We start from the raw sequence: 24,414 nt of genomic DNA on the forward strand, positions 1-24,414 counted from the left end.
AAACAAAAGCAACCTTTTGAATCCTAGGAGGCCTGCACTGACAGGGCAGCGTTGGGAGCTCCAGGTCTGAGGAGTCTGCTACTTACCTTCTTATTTCACTGAATATATATACTTGGTATGAATATACATACTTGGTATGGCAAGACTGACATGGTAGGAGTAGCAAGACAAAGATTTGGTTGCATTGGTGAGGGCACACAAATCACTTATGCTTTCTAGAGGATGACAGGAATGCACAAGATCAGAAAACTGAAATAGCAATGCTAGTATTTGAGATTTCTGAATGATCTGCTTGCATCCAGTGTTGGATGAATGGCCATTACACACGAGAGCAAAACATGCATCCCTGGAGCCACTGACTCTTCACTTCATGTATTATGTTAAAGAAACACACTTCCCTTCAGGAAAACCTGGTGTGAACTGGTATTTACCAGCTAAGGGGGAAAACTCCGCTTTGCAGTTAGTGGGAAAGAAAGGGAAAAGCTCCAGTGCTTTTATTTTCCTGTGTCATTGTCCAGATGAAAGGCCCATTGCTAGGTGAGCTGCAGCAAAAGGTGGAGGAGACCGAAGGGCTGAAGATGGAGCTGCAGATGTTGGAGACGGAGAGAGTTAGGCTGTCCCTGGTGGAGGAAAAGCTCATGGATGTTTTACAGCTGCTTCAGCAACTTCGAGACTTGGTATGGCAAGAAAGCAGTGCAGAGACTTAAAACTGGGTTTGATGGTGTCCTTCCCAAACCAGAAAGGGTTTTCCTACCTTCTGTTAACTACAAAGCCCTGTGCATCAGGGCACGTTTTACCTGTGTTTGCCCTGGGAACTGCCTCGTGATTGCACAACACTTTTAGACCCCTATGGCTGACTTCCCAAAAGAAGCCTAGAGATCTCCGTGGCTCCAGATCTCCAAGCTCTCATTATCTTCTAAACAAAAAATGGGAGGAAACGAGGAAAAGGAAAATGCTAGTAATGTGAAAGGTTATATGAGATTATTCTTGCTTCTAGCAAAGGACCTTTGTTTAACTGCATCCTAATGTGACACTGAGTCAGTATTAAAGGGATAAAACTCCTCCCTATGGGTCAATAATGGGTTTTTAATAAGAAGTTTCTTATCTAATGAATAATCCAAACACGGATTTAACAAAGCTGATGCAATAATATCCAGAAGTATATGGCCAGTCCTTTAGAATATAACTTGAGATCTCCTGGTTGGGAATGATATTGGTAAGTGCTGGCCAAAAGATGGGCAAACCAGATAATCTGCAGGAGAAGGAGCGCACGGGGAGCCACACTGGACTGCTAGGAACTGGTTGTGTCATAATGACTGGGGGCTCTCCTCAGTTTCCAGCACAGCACTGCCCAGCCTGTGTGAGATGAGAATGTTTCCTATGATCATTTCTGTTGTTTGGAGTACGCTCATGTTCCACTGATGGCTCTAGGGAACAAGTGCAATATCTCATCATTTGGTAACTTATTTTAGCACGTCACATGGAAACTTTACTTTCCTATTGCAGGTCTGACACATGCATCAGTACCAATCCAGTGACAGATTAAGCTAGTAAAGACCATGACTGACAACAAGCATAATAACCTTTTGTGTCAAGCCTTCAACATGTCATTCACTGGTCAGCTGTATTATTGCAAGTCATTTCCGTTAGGAGACAATCCATCACACAATGTTCCCTGTGATAACAGCACCTCATGGTGATCCTTGCTGGAATCACACCACCACATGCTGCCAGCTCCCATAGAACTAGCCCAGGCAACAATGCTGTCAATGAACAAGAAAATTTATAGCATCCCCACTAGAGTTTAGCAAGGATCCCTTAAACCCCTGATGGGAAATACTTCAGGTAAAAGAATGCTTATTCATTAGAAATTGTGGGTTTAGGTGTCATTTCCCCAGTATATTCACCTTCATGTTTTAAATATCCCACGCATCTCATTTGCAACAGAATCCACCTCAAAGCAGTGATTGTCCCAAGGCAAATGCCCATCCTGTCGGGAATTAAGGCCAGGTTGGACACAGGGGCTTGGAGCAAGCTGCTCTAGTGGAAGGTGTCCCTGCTCACAGCAGGGGGTTGGAACTGGATGAGATTTAAGGTCCCTTCCAACACAAACCAGGCTGGGATTGTATGACTGTTAAACCTGTGCTCTGTGTTCAGAGGTAATGTGTAACCCCAGCCTGCCGCTTTCCACTATGCCTCAGTCCCTGGGGTCCACAAGCAGAAGGTGAGGACCAGTGTTAGTGAGGGAGGTTGGTACTGCCCAGCTGCTGGGAGGTCATCATCTTTCTTCCAGAATAGCTTCCATCTATTTTCAGTTCCTGAAGCTGTAACAAGAACAACCTGCCCCTGCAGATGGGGGTGTTCTAGTACTAACTAAAGTGTGTGCCAGCTTGAGCATGCATTAGTGTCTGCATCACAAATGAAGAGACTTTGTTTTCCAGACACATGAGGTAGTGTCCCAACAGATCGCTAATGTAAAACTACCTCTGAAAAAGACCATCCAAATCCTGAGTGGCTTTCACAATCCTCTCCCTTTGCCATCTCACTGTATCTCTAGCCTGTGTCAGTGGGCCTGACTTACACCCTGAATGGTTCCCAGTGACTCCTGGCACAGCTGGGGCTGAGAAGGCTCCTTCTGGGAGGACACCCCAGTGCCTGTGTGCTCCTCTCACTGAGTGCTGGGCATGCCCTGCTTGCGCTCCTTACCATCCAGGTTTGTTCAGGCACAGCCTGGGGACAATTCTGTATTCTCCACTGAATCCCTGTTATTTCTCCTTCTACAGCCATATTAAGGAACTGGGCCCCTCCACAAACTGCTGTTATTTGACCAGTATCTAAGATAAAATGCTTGATAATGAAGCCAACAGCAGGTCTTGTGTTACCAGGATTCAGTTCCATTTTGGTTTCATTTTCAAATGCACGTATACACTGCACATAGATTTTGTTGCCTACATTAAGGTGTTGAAGGACATATTTGTACCATAATGCTGTCTTGTATTTTAAAGAACATATCTAAGCGAGCCCTGGGGAAAATCTTGCTGAGCACTCTGGAATCCTGCCGTGACCCCCAACCTGGTAAGAAAACAACTCACCTGGAAAGACCAAGAGGCATGGAAAGTGTCCTTGGGGGAAAACACTGGATAGATAATGAACAGATGAGTAGGAATAAATACGTGTCAAATACTGGAGGACAGGCTAGGGAGAAAGAAGTACTGTGTAAGAAGGTTACCTATAGGAAGTGATGACTGGAGTCTGTGACATGAGAAACAGCAACATATCTAGGGCTTATTTTAGCCACATTTTAATTAGAATTTGGCCTTTGGAGCACAACCCAGTATCCCACTAATGTCTGTGTGGATTTCTTGACATGAGAAAGTGGAAAACATGACCAGGTATGTAGGGCACTTATTTATCAGGTTTGCTGTCCCACTGTGTGTTGAACCCCTCTGCTGCAACAAACAAGATACACAAACCAGAATATTTCTGTCAAGAAAATGGATGAAACCTGCACTCCTCTAATAATAGCCTTGTATGTTCCTCAGATGAAAATTAACCTCACAAACTCCTCTCCCTTGGCAATGCTCTGGTGTGCCAGAGCTGCTTTAGAGGAACCACACAGGGCTCCCGGCCTGGAGATTTATATTTGATTACTTTGCTCCTATCAGCAGAGCACTGTACTTACCTTCAAGAAATGAACATCCTGTACCAGTCCTAAGAACATGGCGTGGAGGTGCCTTTATTAGGCACACAGTAGTCTAAGACAAGCTTATAAAAGACTAGATGTGACCTAAGGGTTTAATTTTGGAGAACATTATTGACAGTGGTTTAGGGAGGATAACACACACAAGCCTTTCTGGGTTTGCAGTTTCAAGGCCTTGTTGCTAGTGTCCAGCAATCCAGGGCATGGGCAGCCCAGAGCTAAGCTGGGCTGACCTGGCATGGCTGCAGAGGAAGGAGAGCAAAGGAGGCAAGGACAGAGCCCTTTGCTGGCTGAGCCATAGGTCAGATTGCTCCTGGTGAGGAGGAGAGGGGACTGTTAATACCCCCAGCACAAGTGTCCAGAAGCTGCTATCACTTACCCTGCACAGAAGCACTTGGCTCCAAGTGCTGCTGCTGAAATAAAGCACCTCTCTCTGTAACTGCAGCAGCACAGCTCAGCTTCCTAACGTGACACCAACAGTGAAGTGACCTTCATAGCTCCCTGTCCCTTCTGCATCCCCATTGCCAGAAACAGCTCATCCTCTCTGCTTTCCATTTGCTGGCTGTGCACTTGGTATGATGTTAGCAACTTTCCTAAGTCTTTGCATTCAAATATCATCTTCCTCTTTGACAGGACTAGGTGGATGCTTGGATTGGCAGCTCTTTAGTGTGCCATGAAATAGTCTTTGTTCACACATGTGAGAACTCAGTGAATGAAGTGAGAGAACCAGTAGAGAAAACAGTCCTTGAACCCAGTTCCACTGCATTTTTATAGGGACAGGAATTCATTGTTTGCTTTCAAAATTTAGACATTTTATGTTAATGACAAGAAATGGCACCTGTGAAGAACAGAGCGTGTGTTACAATTGTTAAACTGCAACGTCCTGCCTTTGTCCAAATTATAACGTTTGCAATTTTCTCTTGGAAGGAAAAGCCCACCTATTTGAAGTCCTAGACACTCTTCACCACGAGCTGGCAGGCTGTGAACTCCTACAAAGCCAGCCTCTGGAGAAGGCACGGAGTCGTCAGGCCTTGTCTAACCCGCTGGTCATCTCCTGCTGAGCGGCATGCCAAGTACTCCCAGAACAAGGGTCCTTGTCCCTTCAAAGGCACGTGAGTGAAGAGGAGCTCAGTGATGGACCAAAGCAACAGAATAATCCAGCCATGAAACCGGAGGCAGACTGCTTCTGGGAAGAGCACCAGTGCCTCAGCCAGCGTCAAAGCCCTCCCTCACATCCAGAGTGGTCCCACGCCGTGAGGGTCACGTAGCAATGTCTGTCTGTCACACATCCTTGTGTGATGGCCTGTAACTGTGCCACTTAGCCAAATAAAAACCATTCCAAACACACGGACCAAGCCTGTTCGCATGTGCAGGCCTGGCTGCACACTGGCTGGGCACAGTTTGTAGCTCATTTCCAAAGGAAAAGGCAGCCCATGTTATCACTGGCAAGTGAACCACTTCCTTAACAGAAACGTGACAACATGGCTGCATTGCAAACACTGACATGACGGGATTTTAAGGGCTCACGTGTAACGTGTTTGTGTGTCTCTATCGGTGATTCAGCTGTTCACCTTATTGAACTCTGAAGTTAGATTGGTTACTGCTCTGCTGAATTCTGTATTTGCAGTTATAGAGCTGCCTTAGAAATCCTCAGCAGTCTTTCGTGACACCGGTCTTAGATTTGGTATGGAAAGCTAAATCTACCTGCTCGACAGAGGTGCAAAACAACCTTGTTCCCAGGCTCTCAGGGGAAGGAAGGGTTGAACAAAGCCCTTTGCAACAGCTGCTGTTGCATTAGCAGACGCCGTGTGCAGTACACCCACCCTTGTGCTCCCACTTCACTTCCCTCGGTGCAGCTGCAGGCACGCAAAGCAGGGTCCCACTTGCAGCGCGGTTAATGTGAAACACTGCCCCTGATCATGGTGCCATGCTACCTTTTAATCAGCAATAAGATCTTTCCTGGGGGCAGAAGTGAAAGCAAAAGTTGCTTCCGAGGTGCTTTTGCTGTTCCAGTCACAGAAACGGAAGCAGCAGAGCTCCTAAATGACTCAGCTGAAGTTATGGTATTAAAAAGATGCTTTGTATGTCTCTTAAGGATGTGAAATGAATTGCGTGAGATAACACCAGCAGTGAAATAAGACCATTCAGCTCAGAACTGTGCACGTATGAGTTTTTCCCATGAAAATAGTTTTTGTACAGGAATAACGACAATGCACTCTGCGGAGTAAGAACGTATCTGTTCCTTTGAATTGAGAATGCACTGGATTGCTTGCACACACCTCCATCCAAAGCTGTGCTACACTGCTTGGCATTTAGAGCCATGGTGGTAACAAAAACTGGCAGCAGGTATTTTCATTTCATTTTAGAGAGAAGAAAAGGTGTTTTGCAAACAACAGACCCAGACCTCTTCAGTGGTGTTTTACCTGGGGTTTCTGCTTTGACAGAAGAAGATTGTACAAATAGATCTCTATTTTTAATATAGATTTTTTTATAAAGATAAATTACACGGGACATACATACATAGTGCAATATTCACCCTGTCAGAAAGAAAACTATACTAATACTAAATATATTACTAACATAATACTAAGAATAATATATTATTACTTAGTATACACTAAACTACATGGTAATATGATATGAAAACTATACATTAAATGTGGAACAGATACAAATTAAAAGGAGCAGAAGTTAGTTCCCTGCTTCTGTTCATTCTCTAATAAAACTCAGGTATCAGCTTATATTCTGGGCAGCTCGCTCTTGCCTTCCCAGGAATACTGCATCCATAGGGAGAGAAAATGCAGGCACATCATGAAATAAGCATGGCCTGGGTGTGGAGTCAGCAGAAGAGATGCTTGAGGAACAGGATTATGATCAGTACACAATGGATAGTCCCGTGTGCTGCAGGATTTTTTCATCATTTCAATTGGTGTTATTTCCTGTACCCACTCTATGTATACATACACAGGTGCATGTGTATTCAGATGATACATATGCTAAAATTCCTGTGCTAATTATATACTTTAGTACCTTTTTCATCACAAAGTTTCCACTTCCCTTTCTAATACATTTCTATGGGGCAGGAGCAACATCATCTGAGTGAGCACTGCACAGCTTATCTGAGCAGCATGAACTGGAACTGCGAACTGGAAAATGTCCCTGGAGACCTAACGGGTGTTAAGGAAGATGCAAACAGTTGAGATAAAAGGAAGCTTTCATGAATAAAGCAGCAGCATTTAACTGATGTAAGAAGCAGCAAAATCCCATCTTCCTGAGTTAGCTTCCAATCCTGTAACATGTTTATTTCCCTAAGAAATGCCTAGATCAGAATCATTTTTGATACATCAGCATGTGCTGATTAACCTTTTATCAATAAAAGATTATTATTTTAACTCCAAAGAGTAATTACTATGAAACAAATCAGACTTGAAGTATTTCTATAAGAAGAACCTGTTATTCAGGATGCATCAAGAAAGTCAAACCCTTGCTGGAAACCAGAGGCAAAGCAGAACACTGTACTGTGAAAGACCTTCCTTGGTGACTTTTTCCTTCTACCCTTTTGCCATACTGTTTTCTCCCGAGCCTGTCAGTGGTGCTGCTGAAGCTGCCATGTATTTCGTGTGGAGCTCCATAAAGACGTGATTTTGAATCAGTGCAATGGGGAAATGTCTAGCTCTGCCTCCCAAGCAGGTAGGCTTCCACAGTTTGGTTTGCGATGTGGAACATGTTCAGTGACTACTGCATGTTTCAGCTGCCTTTTATTCTTATTTATTTTATTTTGTTGCCTCTCGGAGTATTGGAATTGTGTGCAAACAAGCAGCAAACTGAAATATCTGATCAGTACCGTTAGCAGCTTCACCAGATGTCAAACAATAATATAGGAGCAGTCATCACCCACATTGTTGGCTCTGTAACGAACTGCTCCTCTGAACAGCTGGAGCTGTCCTCACAGTAGCGTGCTCTGCAATTGCACATGTAGCACAGACCCAGGTCTGGACGTGCACAGTTATTTCACATGACAGGGAACGTGCAGTAAGTCTAAGCTGAACAAAAACTGAGACAACAACCTGAACAAAAACTGAAAGGCGACAAAGCACGTTCAAAAGCCTTCCATTTAAAGAGTACAACCACACACCACAGATGAATCCCAGGCTGGTTTGGGCTGAAAGGACCTTAAAGCTCATCCACTTCCAACCCCCTGCACACGGTGCACCACAGTGATGAAAGGCTGTCTAGATTCCTGCCTTTGTTTCCACCTTACTGTTAAGAAGAAGAAGGGAACACTTTCCAACAGTGCTGTGAAAAATAGAATTGCTTGGTATGAGAGAATGGCAATAAACTCTCACAGCATGTGTGCAACACATTGCATTAAAAGGCCAAGGGCTTCTCGTAGATTTATGATTTCATGGAGTTTAAGACACTGAATCCTTTAATATTTACATTATCTTATTTACCTCATAATTTTATGTGTAACTCCACAAAATACAAAAGCAATAGAGTGTGTTCCTTAGTGTGAAATCCAATTGAAAGTCATCACTATTTCCTGAATTACACTTCACATTCAAGAGGCCGGAATTTCAGTCCGTTTGGAAGGGGGCCTATAGGGATGCTGGGGACGGACTCTTCATTAGGGACTGCAGTGATAGGACAAGGGGTAATGGGTTAAAACTTAAACAGGGGAAGTTTAGATTGGATATAAGGAGGAAATTCTTTCCTGTTAGGGTGGTGAGGCACGGGAATGGGTTGCCCAGGGAGGTTGTGAATGCTCCATCCCTGGCAGTGTTCAAGGCCAGGTTGGACGAGGCCTTGGGTGCCATGGTTTAGTGTGAGGTGTCCCTGCCCATGGCAGGGGGATTGGAACTGGATGATCTTAAGGTCCTTTCCAACCCGAACTATTCTGTGGTTCTTCTGGCTCTTCTGTACCACACCAGCGGAAACATCCATGCCCATTCCCCGTGGCACTGTCTGTTAGAGCAGGTTGGTGGCCCTCAGTTGTGGCTGTGGCAGGCACCTGGGCTGACTGAATATGCATGGTTTTGGGACACTACCAGACCTTTCTGAGGCCAGCCTTCCCCATGGAAAGCAGGAAGACAGAATGAGCACTCCCCACCTTCACCTCCACCAGGCACTGCCCATTTCAGCAACACGTGTATATCCTCAGTGGAGCTCCATGGGCAGCTAACTCAGTGCTCCAGCCAGCCTGCTCAGCTGCTGTGGAAACCCTGGGGCAATGGAGAGGCACTTCTCTGCCATTGCCTCTGCATGCCAGAGCAGCTCAACTTCCTTTTGTCCTGTTCACCTTCTTCCAGTTAGCATCGTGCTGTGATAGGTAAGGATCATTTCTGTGCTTGAAGGTTTTCCTATTTGGTAGTTCTGGCTTTGCTAATTATTTCCTACTGATTTCATAATTTTTTTTTCACAACTAGAAGAAGAAAAGAAGTTCTCCAGCAAAGGGGAGGAGGTCCTGTGTTTTGCGAGGGATTTTCTATCTGTGAAGGGGGTCAAAAGACAGGAAAGAAAACAAAAGAAACTCTGTGGAGGGTAAAACAACCCAACCCAAGCACACTCTTTACATAAACAATGGGATTTTAAAATAAAAAATATACAATACCACTGGGAGGATCCTTTTTGGTTTTGAACTAACCTTGGTAACAACACTCGTGCAGCCCCTGCAGCAGCACTGCAGCCCTGGCCTGGGTTCAGCAGTAGCAGTCCATTTTTCTCCTTGGTAGCTGGTGCAGCGTTGTGTTTTGACTTTCAGCCTGGGAACAGTGCTAAACAGTCCTAAACCCAGGACAAGCACCTACCAGTGGAGACCAGTGCTGGGGAGGCCAGAGGAAGCCAGCACGGCCGTTAATTGCTATGAACAAGCATCCATCCTGCCCAGGGCTGAGACCCCACCGACTCCTCTGCCAAAGCACTGAGGGGCACCCCAGGATGTCACCAGCTTTGAGAGTTGTTTGAGAGTCACTTTGAATGGGCTTACACTTCAAACCCAACAGCCTCCTGGGGCCTCCTCTGAGCCCGGCATCAGCAGCACGTAGCACATCCACTGCCATGGAAACCATTTCTAGGTCACCTCTACCACCAGTGCAGAGAAAACCTTTTACCACCAGCTCCACCGTTAAAGCACACTCCTTTTTAATAGGGACTGCAAGAACCAACATAACATTTCCTGTGATTACACATAATACACCGCAAACAAAAAGACATGCTCTCTCCAGCATGAAGAGAGGTACCATGCAGAAAGGCTTGTCTCAGGCTCTGCTGTCACACTTCTACTGTACTCTTCTAGTGAGGGAAGCAAAACGATTGCCTGATCCTCTGCATCCATTTTGTAACTCAAGCTGTACAACAGCTTGGGTTAAACTGGATCTGTAGAGAACATCCTTAACCCTGGAGAGAGCCTACCAAGAGGGAAAACACAGCTGGAACTGCTTTAACCTCTCTGGCTAAAGCTATATATAAAGAAAACTGAGAGGACCAATGATTTGAGTCACAAAACCATCTTAGGAGCTATTGAACTGAACAATATATCGAGTAGAGAGAGGTAAGAGATAGGAAGCATTTCAAATCCTGAAATACAGAGCTATTTCAGGACATAAACAGTAAGGAATAACGACAAAACTGATTCTTTTCTGGTCAGGGAACATCAGGAAGATGCAGGAAGAAACTGCTTTTAGAGCAGCTGTTCGGGACCACTTTAACCTCAGTATTTCAACCAGGATGTTCAGGTAGATGACACTTCCTCAGACGTGAAGGAAGCATCTTTAACAAGAGAGAACCCAGAAAGTGAAATGAGGGAGAAAGAGAAATGGATTTTTCATATGGCATTGATAAATCTGGGTATCTTACTTCTGTGGTGATCATTTTAACAGCAATGCATTGCTCTCAGGAACTGAAGTTTGAACTTGTACTGCAGGAATTCCAGCTTACCTGCAGGGCAGAGTCCTCCATCCCAGCATCCACACACCCTCAAGAAAGATGGTAATAACTATCATTTGTTTTCTTCTTTGCAAACTCCTGCATTTCTTGTTGGGCTTTTTCCCTACAGAGAAGCAGAAGAGTGTATTGACCATTTTATGACAGGAAATAGTTGCAAGTCATGGTAGGCTGACCTCAAACGATACCAGTATTTCATTGATTGTCCAAGTCATTCCCAAACTCTGGAGAGTTAGAGCATGAGAGATCATGAGCAATTAAAAAGTACAAGAACAGAGGGAAAAAAGTACAGCTGAGAGTGAAACAGAACATACCTGACAGTAGTGAGACTATGGCAGAGGATGCTCTGCTGACAAGAACTGTGCAGAAAACTCACTCTAGAACATGTAGAAGGAGAGAGTGAAATTTCCTTGGTTGTATTCTATATGCTCTATGGACAAAGATGTCAGCAGCTGTGGAACTGAGACCATGTCAATGAGATGGAGGTGAGGAAAGCTGAAGGACAGTTTTTCAGAGCAAGTCCCAGCAAACAAACGTGGCACGGTATGAGTATTGCTACTGCTTTCAACGTCTCGAACATGAAGGGTTTCATAACAGGACCGTTTCTGAAGGTACTTTACTGGAACTTGGAACAGCATTGGAAAATGGTGGTGAAAATTCATTAAGGAGAATATACGTCAGTATAATTGAATTTCAATAGAGATTACTGACTGATAAATCATATGCGGAACAACTAAAGAGCATGCTTATCTGTGCTGTAAAGTCATCTAGAGTTACAAGATCAAATACTTGAGCTATCCATTTAATGATAAACAATTAAATATTCAGTAGGCCATTAAGAGATTGACTCATCATCAGAGAGGACGAGAGGGGAATCCAAAGAGCCAGGGGTTTGCATTCAGAGCGCAGCACTGCGATGGGAAGAGACCCACCCTCACACAGTCAGTGTGGAGAATCCAGTGGTTGGGTACTCACCTGGGAAAGGTGGAGCTGAAACTCAGGTCTGTGCTTTGAATCCAGAGGCACTTGAGTCTTGATCACTTTCCACTGAGATGAAGGTGGTGGCAAAAGGCAATAGGCACAAATTGGAATACAAGTAATCCTATTTAAACATAAGAAGATACTTTCTTAATTTGGAGGTTCTTTTTACTGTGAGGTTGGTCAAACACTGCAGCAGGCTGTGGCGTCTCCAGCCTTGGAGATACTCATACCACAACCGGACATGGGAGAAACCTGCTCCAGCTGACCCTGCTTTGAGCATAGAAGAGCTCCAGAGGTCCCTTCAGCCTCACCTATTCTGTGGTTCTTGGAGCTTTTTACATATAGACATGCAGCGTCAAGCCATACAGCTGGTGTTTTTCATCACTAACATGATGAACAGGGAGAGTGCTACAGAAAATATACAGCAAGAAAACAAAGTGACAGCAGAGCCCATGACTACCCCAACATGAGATATCCCTCACTTAACCAGAAAGTCTGTCCTTGACAAAATCCCGTGTTCATGTTCCACATCAACCCAACTCTCTTTGTGATGGAAAAAAGCCCAACGCCATGAGGAATCCCAACCTCTTGTAGAATTTAGAGGCTTTTAAAACTTACAGAATTGGCAATACTAAAAGCTTGGTTTTCTTTATTCTTTTGTTCAGCAAGAAAACAGAGCTTACTACTCTGTGTGTGGGTTTAAAGGAAAATGGAGCTTAGAACTAAAAAGTAGTAAGATTTCTTACAGCCAATTCTAATCCTACGAGACGTTTTACATTGCCTTATAGACAGAAACAGACTTCGTAACAGAAATGGCACATAAAGGTCATAAACTACTGCTACTAAAACCAGACAGAACTAACTGCAGCCATTTGCAAGAGACTTTGGAAATTCCTTGCTGCAGATTCCAGATTCACTTCATTCCTGAACAGACAAATAAATGCTGTAAATCATTTTAAAGCTGCATCTGCTGTTGAATGATGGTGTTATGGAGACCTGCTCATAACTTCTGCTGGAAAGAAACAGCTGGAGGTATTTGAAGGACAGTGGAATTGAAGATGAGCCTTTGGCTGGCTCATAAACTGCCACACAAGCAAACAGCAAATGGAAGCCCCATTTTCCATTCTTTCCTCCCTAACACTCCTTGTCCAGCCAACGCCACATGAACATTTCCATACAAGTGATAGCAGGTATGGAAACCGGAATGCTGACGCAGCCCAACTACAACCGTGTTACAGTGCAGGAGTGCTAAACAGACCCCAGAAAGGGCTTTGGAAGCATTTACACCATTATGAGAAGAAAAAGTGAACCATAATCATTCAGATTCGAGTTTAATTTTCATAGTGATGAATGGATAATGCCTCAGAAAATATCCTCAGCAATGCCTGAGTTGTGTTCACACACACCCCACACCTCATAATTAAACACAAGGTGATTTTGCTACTCAAACTATTTGAGCATATTTGTTCTGTTCAGCCACCAGTGCCAATGTAATGATAAGTTCCTCAGCTATATCTAGAGGACTTAGTCAGTCACTTGACTCTACCCTTGCTCTGCCCCAGGTCCTCCAGTACTCACCATTTCCTTTGACCTTAGCTTTTGCATTGGGAGAATAAATGGTTGTCTGCCTGGCAGAAGGCAGATAAGGGATATTTCCAATGAACAGCTTCTACATTGCCTGATCAAGGGCACCTACGTGGGTCAGTGCTTTACATTCCCCACTTGCTTCCAGTAACTCTCCTTTGTCTTTGTGCTCTGAAGTGCATACAGCATTATGAACCAGCCCATAGAAGTCCCACCTCTTCACAGTAAGTTACACGGGGAATGAGCTCCTCAGGAGTGAAATCTGCCTGGTTAATTGTGTTTTACCAATCCATGTGCATTTATTCCTCTGAATAAAGTAACCATTGGATATGCAAGAACAAGAGAATGTTTCATACGATGTGCAGAAACAGCATTTGATAAGAGTAACAGCAAAGACACCTGCATTCAAAGAGTTGATGCAAGACAAAGGCACAAAGTACCTGCCTTTTCTTGGTGAGCTGGTGCCACTGCTATGTGCATTTGAAGTTACCACAACTCTGTCATCAGATCAGTCACGTTATGCCAAGAGTCTTGGAGTTTTAAGAACCCTGGTGAGAGGTACGAAGTGAACTGGTGCTGTTCTTATCCTAAAAAGGCTTTTTGAAATCAAAACCTATTCTTTATGCAGCTCATCCAGAGCATGTTTTTACTCTGCAGAGAGCAAAACTCCTGCTTTGGCTTATCCTGAGCACTGGCCAATGCCCTGAGAAGTCCCATCCGTGTTACAGGTGGGCACAGTGCTAGTAAAAAACCCTGGGGGAGAGGCTGCTGCAGGGAGTCTTTTAGGCCACAGTAATCCTCCACGACTTCTTTTGGCTGAGGTGCTGGAGAGCTTGCTTATCCCCCTAAATATCCCAAGGGAAAATGGGAGAGAACTTGAGAATTACCAGTTCCTACCTGATCTAAGCGGTCTCCTCAGTGCACAGGGGTTGTGAGTGCATGTGTATCCCCGTGGAACAGGGGCTCTGTGGGCATCCCCCCGCCGGGGCAGCAGAAAGGCAGGACACCCCAAGAGCTGTCCCTCTCAGCTTCAGTGGAAGGATAACATCTGTTTGCAGTTTTAAAGCACTCTTGGCTTGAATAATGGGAAGGGGAAAATTCCATTTCTGCTCAGAAAGTTCCAACAAAACAGAAGAAGGAAAAAAGCAAAGTTACCAGACAGCAGATGAGAAAATAATGTGATATTTCAGCAGACCTGACACGATGAAAACCCAGCCTGGCAAGGGATGTGTCCTACCTAGAATGGGAAATCAGTCCTGAACGTGGTGACGAGTGCTCAGCTCATCACTATGGAAACGGAGAGCTCACAGCAGGCACAGTCACTCTGAGAAACGTGGAAAATCAATGCACTGTGTGCTGTGGTGAGGAATGAGTCCAGCAGAGACCTTTAAGCAAGGGCACGGACTGTGAGCAGAGGAGCAGCAGTGGGACCGCCCCAAGAACTGGGCCCTGTGGGATGGGAGCAGTGTCGAAAGGATTCTTTACCCACATTTAAGGTGAAATAGGTAGCTGCTGGAGACTACCCCATCCTATGGAAAACACATGTTGAGATAAAAAGAATACCACTGATGAATTTGGTCAGCACATCCATGTTAATGGCTCTTCCTTCTAAAGAGTGATGAGGACCCAGTAAGCCAAGTCCTCAGGGTGACAGAGGGAAGAAGAGGTGATATACCAGTCCCTTCACACAGCTGGAGGAAGTATAAGCTTAGCAAGCAGAACAGACCAGGAATTTTCCACTTAGATACATTGGCCAGAAAAAGTTCGATTCATTAAACTGGATTTGATTTAGTTGATATAAATTGCATTAGGAGCTCGTCAGTATAACCAGCAGTCGAGGGATATGGAACTCACCCAGGAGCTGGGAGACTGAATATAATCGAGTAGGGACTTAGCATTGGTCTCCCACATCATCACCAATTCTCTACCCTGTGCACTACTGATCCACTGGGTTCTCTCTTAATCTTTCCTGATGGAGCTGCTCCACTTTGCATAAATAATTGCATGCTATGCAGAGGAAGGAATTAAACCCAGCTCTCCCATATCCTAAATGAAAGCCCTGAGCAATGGGGCATCCATTCAACTGACATACATCTCTTGGGTTGAACCAGTTTAAATCTGCTTTCTGAACAAAGCATAGGTTATCTAAATCAGATCAAAGAACTGGGAAAGTTGAAGGGGAAGGCATTTCCTGCCATACCTCAGTTCTGAAGGGTATTTGATTTGTAGTAACCATTTTAATAACATACCAAAAAGAAGTCGTTCAAAATGGAATCTACCAAAACTACATTGTGCATCACATTTTGCAGACTACGGCTCTTCAAATCTCTAAAAATCACTGCAGATCTCAAGCATAATTTCTGCAAGAAGGTGTATTGTTTCCAACCACACATTTCCCCATTTGCCTGGTGATTCTTCTTTCAGGTAGTCAGAATTCTCTTTTCATTGTTTAAAAGGTCTTAAATACTTTTCCCTGTCACTCGGTTAATGTCAGTCTGGTTTACACTTCCTCTAATATGATGTGCTTCAGGGTTTAACCACAGTAACATTCATAAAAATAGCTAGCCACATAGAAATGTAACTTATTTAGGTGGCATTTTCCTTCTTATCAAGAACCTTACAGAAACACAAGAAGTGCTAAAATCCTTTTTAAAAGCTTCTAAGTTTTAGTATTTTCGTTTTGAAAATCATAGTAATTTAAATGCAGTCTCCCTGTCAGAACATTCACCATCACCTCATTTAATAGGTATAGAATTCCAGTCCTTACAATCCAAGAAAGTTGCACATCATTTTATATCATAGAATCCTAGAACAGTTTGTGTTGGAAGGGCACTTAAAGCCCATCCAGCTCCAACCCCTGCCACGGGCAGGGACCCCTTCCACTGGAGCAGCTTGCTCCAAGCCCCTGTGTCCAACCTGGCCTTGAGCACTGCCAGGGATGGGGCAGCCACAGCTTCTCTGGGCACCCTGTGCCAGCGCCTCAGCACCCTCACAGGGAAGAGCTTCTGCCTAAGAGCTCAGCTCAGTCTCCACCCTGGCAGGTTCAAGCCGTTCCCTTTGGCCTGTCCCTACAGGCCCTTGTCCCAAGCCCCTCTCCAGGTTTCCTGCAGCCCCTTTAGGCACTGGAGCTGCTCTAAGGTCTCCCCTTCAGGAGCCTTCTCTTCTCCAGGCTGCCCCAGCCCAGCTCTCTCAGCCTGGCTCCAGAGCAGAGCTGCTCCAGCCCGTATGTTACATGCTAACATACAGTAAAAATAAAAAACAAGAGCGTAGCAGACAAGCTGTAATTTAACATCAACCTGAGGATTTTTTCACTGACTTTCATAGAAGAGCCAAGATCTTTAGTCGGTCTTTGTGGAATACACCCCTAGCAATGGGCTTTAACAGGGCTCTGACGCATGGCTGAGTTCTCTGGGCAGCTTTTATACACACTCTCCTAAGAAGTGAACACTGAAAAGAACGGAACTGCAGAAAGACTGACCCTGGTTATTCATCAGTATGAACTGTGCTTCCTCCCCCCAGCAGGACAACACTGCAGGACACAGCAGGACAACACTGCAGGACACAGTGGGATGCTGCATACGTGTGCGTTGGAAACGGGCTTGTAATGGGTGAGACAGATGGCAGATGGCAGGGAGAAAGAAGAAAACCAAGGGGTGAAGAGCATGCATCCACACATCTAGTAGCAGCAAAGTGCTGAAAGGAAGACCTGCAGTAGCCAGGAAGAAAGGCTTTAAAGAAACAGACCCTTATGGCAGCATGTGTCCTCACATGGAATTTGTCAGGTTCAAGTTCAAACAAGAGCTGCCTATTCCCTGTCCCTCCTGCTTTTCCAAAGAAAATAAAATAATGTTTACGAGCAATGGATCTGCAATACCCTCACAGCTCCGGATGGAGCTGGAGTGATGTCTCCTTGGCTTCTGGTGGGTGATGAACAGGGTGGCTGTCTTTCAAAGCCAGGAAGAACATGAAGCTCGCTGCGCACAGGCCTTCGTTTCCCCATGGCCAAGATGATTACTCCAGCCTTTGCCACGGTCAGACCATGCCAGCAGTTTCACACACTCCTCTGATGTTCCGCAGTGGTTGTGCAATGGCACTGATGTTATTTTCATACTGTATGAAGCAGCCCGAGACTTTTCATTGTATTTTAAGCATTCTGCCCTTGGGGCTTTTTCATGTAAATGAATAATGCTGTTAGCAACCCTGTACTCACGAGACCCACCTCAGACCAGCTCCCAGTAAGACCTTTGAAACCTTTCAAAGATGCATTGGAAAACAAAGCACATTTGTTCAGTCACAGCCATCTTCACCCTCTGCAACACTACGAGCTGACTCAGCAAAAAAGGCAAGTACTGAATTTCAGTTTACAAACTTGCTTAGAAACTATAAAAGCCTAAAAATAAGGTGACATCTGCACTATTTATTAGTTGGATCCAATATCCGGAAGGGTGAGAAAATCTCAGTCCTCACTGAATTGAGAATTAGCATCTGTGCTTCTTTCCTCAGATGTTCAATTTATACCCGCAGGACCTCTGCCCTGAGGAAACTGCTGACTGCTCTGGATGTTCTTTTATTCCACTATTAATCACAGTCAAAATGAGAAGCTTCTTGAGCAAGTGTTTTCAGACAGAAGGGTTTGATAGCCCTGCTTGACATGTCAGGAAAGCAAACGTCATTGTGCAACTCTGGAAATTAATGGACTCACATTTTGCTCGACCCACAGGAAATATGTACTTTTTTCCACTCATTCCCTAAAAATAATATGCCTGTTTACTGACTAGAGATAGAGAGGTGATTCAGCAAACTCCTGGCCCCTCAAGCCCCAGATCCAAGCACTAGCAATGCCAGAGCTTGGCACATGAAGTTAAGCTCAACAAAGTGCTTAGGTGACAGCTCTCCTGGGCACTGGGTCCTGTAACAACCCATGGGGTGTCAGCTCACCAGCCTCAGCAGCTCTTTTTATGGTTTCTGCTTCTGTGTTAAATCATGCTCCTGATTCAGGAGCTGTTCACCCCCTGCACAGGGGTGGCACAACCTCCTCTCCACCTTTCATCAGCTTATCCCAAATTTGGACACGGGCCTGTAGGGACAGGCCAAGGGGAATGGCTTGAACCTGCCCGAGGGGAGGCTGAGCTGAGCTCTTAGGCAGAAGCTCTTCCCTGTGAGGGTGCTGAGGCGCTGGCACAGGGTGCCCAGGGAAGCTGTGGCTGCCCCATCGCTGGCAGTGTTCAAGGCCAGGTTGGACACAGGGGCTTGGAGCAAGCTGCTCCAGTGGAAGGGGTCCCTGCCCATGGCAGGGGTTGGAGCTGGAGGAGCTTTAAGGTCCTTTCCAACCCAAACCATTCCATGGTGCTGTGATTCTATGAAGTAGTATCTGCAAGTGCCCCAGGTGAAGCCTGCAGGCACAGCTTTATTCACAGAAGCAAAACACTCTTTTTCACCCCATTGACTTCCAGAGCAAGATTAAGAAAGATTTAATAGAATTTTGATCCTTTTTTCTCAACTGTCAGACATGCAAACTGAGCCAAAACTAGGAGCTGTCATAAAGCTCTGCTCAGATGCAGTAGTCTAGCAATGGAGATTAAGCTGGAGGTAGCTTTTAACTTGCTGCATATTCTGGAAAGGGGTCCTCTCTACTGAAACTGTCTTATTGATAGAGATTTATCAGCAATGCCACAGAGTTTGGAGAATAAGAAAAGGAAAAGTAATTGGGTTTACTAGGAAACAAACGGAAACATCCAAAAGAATGGAGAAGATGAGTAAAGGCTAACAACAAAGCAAAATCTGGGGCAAAATACTGGGATCTCACTACCACGCTTAGATCCCTCCCTTAAAACAGTGAAAAGTATCAAATACTGCTGAAGGGAGCCCATAGCAAAGACTTAAGGGAAACAGGAATCTCATGGATTTTCCTTTGCTCATCCTTTTACCTGAAAGAACCCCACACTGCAGGCTGTGTTGCACAAGGACTCTTCATTGCCAAAACAAGTAAAGGAGGCAGATTTTCTGTAGTCATCAAACCTGAGCAACGTTCTTTAGCTTGTTCCAATAAAGGTGCTGCAGCCAGACCCGCAGAACTATGAGGCAAAGGCCGATCGATTTCAACTGCATCCTCAGGGTGAGCTGCTGCCTAGAGGACACAGAGCTTCCCTCTCGTTCCTGGCTCTGGTTTGCCCTGTTGGAGGCTGGGACACTGCCGGTGTTCTGTGCCTGTCGACATGGCAACAATGACCCCATGAGGGTCACTGCAGGACAACATCAAACCACCAAGGTCCATCAGAGCAATACCCTCCAACCGGCTCCAGTCAAGGGAGGAAGTTTCACTGAAGTACAGCATTAAGCCCAGGTCTGAGCTAGAGAGAGCAAATGAGGGCAGGGGGAGACTTGGATTATGTGGGAAGAGACATGCAGCATCACCTAATGAATTTACAGAGAACACTGCTTGTTTACCCCCCATATACATGGCTCCATGATTAATTCATCTGCCAGCTTGATCAAACGACTCTCCGAACTGTCATATATGAGGATTCAGTGATAGGAAATAATGGGATTAGCACAGCAGCATTGCAGCTTTTGTGATTTTTATCATGGATCACACTATATGAAAGATTTCCTTCAGAACCCAGCAGGTGGAGGCACGTGCTCAGCATCCATTAGCAGTATCTCAATGCCGATGAGGAGAACTTGAACAAAGGGAACTTCGATGGCTCAAAACACCAAGCCTACTAAAACAAAGTTAACAGAAAAGAGCAACATATTATCTTGCTTTAAAATGCAAATATGTTTTGGGGGATGCAATGCAAGAACTGGAAAACTGGGGTTGGCAATAGTGTTATCTCACATATTAAAGCAAATACTGTGTGATTACACAGTTTGACAGCACCATTCATGTCCTCCCAACCAAATAGAATCATAGAATGGTTTGGGTTGGAAAGGACCTTAAGATCATCGAGTTCCAACCCCCCTGCCATGGGCAGGGACACTTCACACTAAACCATATCACCCAAGGCCTCGTCCAACCTGGCCTTGAACACTGCCAGGGATGGAGCATTCACAACCTCCCTGGGCAACCCATTCCAGTGCCTCACCACCCTAACAGGAAAGAATTTCCTCCTTATATCCAATCTAAACTTCCCCTGTTTCAGTTTTAACCTGTTACCCCTTGTCCTGTCACTTCAGTCCCTGATGCAGTCCCTCTCCTGTATCCATGAAAGCTCTGCAGGTTTGACAGCATCTTCAAAGTGGGTTAAAGGAGTGAGCTGGGGTGGGTGCACCTGACAGCCCATCTGCTCTGCAGTACTTCAGCAGCCGCAGACCAGATCTGTCTGCACTGACCTCCTGGGACTCTCCCTGTGGGATCAGAGACCTTCTGCAGTTCCCTGCGGCACAAAGAGCACAACCAGGCCCATCTGCAAGCTCCAGCAACACCATCAGAGTGTAAATAGGGCGTTAGGATGGAAGGAGTAACCTGCATGTAGCTGATTGCATCTGGAAAAATTAATCATTAAAACATCTGCAGAGCTCTATTTCAACACCCCAGGAAGTCACAGCTTCATAAAGGGTTATACAAACCTAACCATCTTATCAGATATGAATAGGGAGTTAAACACTGCAATGAATTATCATGGTAAACTTGGGCTTTTCCAACACACGCTTTTACATCAGACACTCATTAATTTCTAATTGATCTTTCCAAGAGCAACTGCTCAGCAAGACCGTAAAGCTCAATGTCCTGCCTTCAACATTCCAACCCTGCAAGCAGAAAAGAGCAGGACTTTAGTTCATGGGGATGAAGACTGATTTTGCTGAGCACCAAACTCCTTAAACACCACAGCACTCAGAGTGCTGCTTAATCTCAGGCATTTTACAGTCCTCCTACTGCTATTATGCAGTAACCTGGTTAAAGATCTCTAGCAGGCTTGACTGCACAGCTAAAGGGCCTTCAAACAGGGCTCACTTGTGGCTGGTTCCTTGGTTGCCAAACCGGCAATGTGAAAAGAATGGCCCAAATAAATCGGGCAGTAAAGCAATCTGGAACTGAGGACACCACATCCCACCACACATACTAGGAGAGGTGGTGCTGTTTTGGACTATCTTTAATCTGGTCCCAGGTACTGAACCTCCATGAGCACCTGGAACAAACTGGACATCTTTACAGAGTGAATATTGCAGTTTAGTTCCCTCTAAAATAGCTTCCTCTAGAAGGAATGCATGGAAAATGGAAAAGATCATGAGATAAGATGAAAGAGGGGAGATTTAGATGAGACATTGGGCAGAAGCTCTTCCCTGTGAGGGTGCTGAGGCGCTGGCACAGGGTGCCCAGAGAAGCTGTGGCTGCCCCATCCCTGGCAGTGTTCAAGGCCAGGTTGGACACAGGGGCTTGGAGCAAGCTGCTCCAGTGGAAGGTGTCCCTGCTCGTGGCAGGGGTTGGGGCTGGATGAGCTTTAAGGTCCCTTCAGTACAAACCAGGCTGGGATTCTATGATTTGCTCTGAAAGCTCAATCCTGATCCTAAATAAAACATTCACATAAATGCAGCGTTGTGTTGTAGCTGACTGAAACCTGGTGGTGTGTTTTGAGTAACGGTGGCTGCGCATAAAGAGCTGGAAAACTGGTTACTTTTAATTCAGCAAAGCAAGCAAGGCAGAGAGGGGCACAGGTGACTGCATTTACCAAGCCGAGCACTTCCCAGCATGGTGCCAACACCACACTCAGCTCCTGAAGCACTGGCAAACACTGGCTGTGGAGGCTGCTGAGGGATGGCTGTCTGCGTTCATGGTCAGAGCTGGGAACTGAACCGGGAATGCAGGGCATGACCGAGGCACTACCGTGTGGAGGGAAATACTCCCTTGATGGTGGGCTCTTAATGGTGATTTTAGAGACACTCTAGAATCTTCCCCACGTGTGCTAAATCATTGTCACAACTTAGCATAAATGTTGTGAATGTTTTCCTGAGGACAGCTTGGATCCAAACTGTCTGTAAGTATTTGCTTTCATTACCGGGCTCAAGACCCCCAGAGCTCCACAGAACACAAACAGGAGGTTGGCTGTCTGGCATAGGCACGTCCCTTAATACGCTCGTTTCGTACATCTATTACATTTTTAACTTGGAAACTATGGAAAATGCAATATCCTAAAAGAATATAATATTTCAGCCTTTCAGACAATGATTTCGAATTGATAAATGATATTTAAGGGTTGATTCAGGCAGTGTACGCTCAACATTTAACAAAAACACAACTGGAAGGACACCTAGTGGAAAGGTAAGCCATAGCTGATGTTTGCAGGGCAACGTGCAGTTTGAGTAGTGACAACAGCAAGAAGGGAGTTTCTTTATGAGAATGGGTGGGAGGAGAAAGAAGTATTTGATGAAACGGGTGGAGTACAATTTAGGAGGAGAATTTCCTCAATGGCAAGAGCTTATGTGTCTGGGTAATAATCTCCCAAGGAAACAGGATATTCGGTTTGACAGAGGCAGATTTTCCACAGTAAATGTGAAATGGGAAACACAATATATGAACGGGAGGAAATTCAGAGTCCTCCTACATACACACACTAGCTCTAGCAGGCTAGTTGTGTATGGTACAGCAGATAACAGGAATCGTGTGGCCCTGGGGCAACAGTAACTCTTAATGCGAGAGAAATCACAGATTTTCTATAATTCATTTCTGCAAGCAATATTCCTTGATGTGGGAATGAATTTCGTGATTGATCTTTTTCCCTTCTTTTTGCTTATTCACTTATTTGTATAATTCATGAATTACCAGTGACTCACATCCAATTCTAAAGAACTATTTTGGTTCGTCTGCTCTCAGCAATCTACTTGCAAATATGAAAGAACACAGTTAATCAAGATGCAAGAACTTGAGAGAGAAGCACTTTGCCATCTATCGACAGTGTGATGCAGCAAGGTTGTTCAGCACTGGAGCGGCAAGAGTGCTGGAGAAGGAGTTCATTCTAGGTCAAGAACAGGTCACTAACAGCAAGAAGTGACTATAACTCCTTGAAACTGTCTATAAAGAATAACAGCATATTCTGCCCCAGTTTCCTCTTAGCAGGTCATGCGTTTGAGCTGCACATTGATCTGGCACTTGCAGCTTTTATTCTTACCTGCTTCTCCCTTCACCTCCTTCGTCTCCCTCTCTAAGCAGTCAGACACAGTACCCACAGAGCTGACTGGAACAGTCAAGGCCTCACACAAAAACTAACACAGAGAAGTGAGCTTCCAGGGAGCAAGGAAGTGAGAGGGGAAACAAGAGTGTCAGAAGTACGTGTCCGCTGAGAGGACACAGCCCTTCTCATTCACAAAACCTTCAGATGGATTCACTCCATGGAAAGGATATTTTCAGACTATAACAACATTATAGCAGATTATAACTTTTTCCCCCCAACTGGCTCCTAATAAATCCTCTTAAATGAAGAATCCTCATTTGTCCTACAAAAAGCTATAGCCCTGAAGCCATAAATGCAAATGTCTTGGATTCTAAGCTTTGCTTCTGCCAGATACACCCTGCACACGTTCACCTCCGCATGGAGCTGAAGAAGCTAGCCCATGGTCCTCATAGTGAGCAACAGAGTCAGGGATCCAGCATGACCAACCACGTGTAGCACAGCAGCCAGAGGAGTGCAGGACAGCCTCTGTGAGGATTACCCACTGCGCAGAATTTGAGGATGGATTCCAGAGGATTCCCAGTATTTTGCATGATTCATTGCAAAAAGATGCAGCATTCAATTTCCCCATGTTAAGAGGAAAATTTTTACTCTTAGTGGCAGCATTCCTTGAGGCACATGGCATAGACTGTGATACAGGAAGCATCTATCACATCTATGGTCTAGCGACGTACTTCCAAAACAGATGGAAGGCTCTTCCCATTATCAGCAGTCCAGCCATGGGTGCAGCTGCTGAACACCTGACAGGCAGGTGAGCTCCTCATTTTGACAAGGGAGAATCACTTTCCTCATCTCACAGAAGAGATCAAAATTCAAACAGGGTTTGAAGTATTTTCATCCTCTCCCTCCAGCACTGTCTAAATTACCTTCTGAAACACTGACGAGCAGAGCTATGCAGTAAGTTGTTTTCTGAAGGAAGTTCCTAACAAACTTCAGGCTTCTGGTATTCAATTAGACTTGATGAAGAAAAGTACTTTAAATAGAAGCAAGAATTAAATCACAGGACTTGCTATCAGAGTAATTTCCCTTCCCCAAGAGGAG

At 45.0% G+C, this 24,414-nt stretch overlaps 2 protein-coding genes across 5 annotated transcripts in view; one reads left to right on the plus strand and one right to left on the minus strand.

Annotated features, from left to right (window-relative positions):
* The window catches only part of EFCC1 (EF-hand and coiled-coil domain containing 1), a 51,283-nt gene extending 46,236 nt beyond the window's left edge, over window positions 1-5,047 (plus strand). For 2 of the 4 annotated variants that reach the window (XM_061357826.1, XM_061357827.1), the window contains exons 6-8: window positions 519-677; window positions 3,006-3,075; window positions 4,628-5,047. In XM_061357826.1, the coding sequence (XP_061213810.1) occupies window positions 519-677; window positions 3,006-3,075; window positions 4,628-4,761 (363 nt within the window). In that variant the 3' untranslated portion in view covers window positions 4,762-5,047. The remainder of the gene's footprint in view (window positions 1-518; window positions 678-3,005; window positions 3,076-4,627) is intronic. The other 2 variants (XM_061357828.1, XM_061357829.1) reach the window with 2 other exon arrangements.
* HDAC11 (histone deacetylase 11) overlaps window positions 1-14,187 on the minus strand; it is a 656,323-nt gene extending 642,136 nt beyond the window's left edge. Inside the window, exon 1 of the mRNA XM_061357831.1 lies at window positions 14,181-14,187. Within this exon, the coding sequence (XP_061213815.1) occupies window positions 14,181-14,182 (2 nt within the window). The 5' untranslated portion in view covers window positions 14,183-14,187. The remainder of the gene's footprint in view (window positions 1-14,180) is intronic.
* Between the last annotated feature and the right edge of the window lie 10,227 nt (window positions 14,188-24,414).

This window comes from Neopsephotus bourkii, unplaced genomic scaffold, assembly GCF_033783945.1.
Source record: "Neopsephotus bourkii isolate Nb327-2 ecotype Australia unplaced genomic scaffold, CSIRO-AGI_Nbou_v1 NB_923, whole genome shotgun sequence".
Classification (NCBI taxonomy): domain Eukaryota; kingdom Metazoa; phylum Chordata; class Aves; order Psittaciformes; family Psittacidae; genus Neopsephotus; species Neopsephotus bourkii.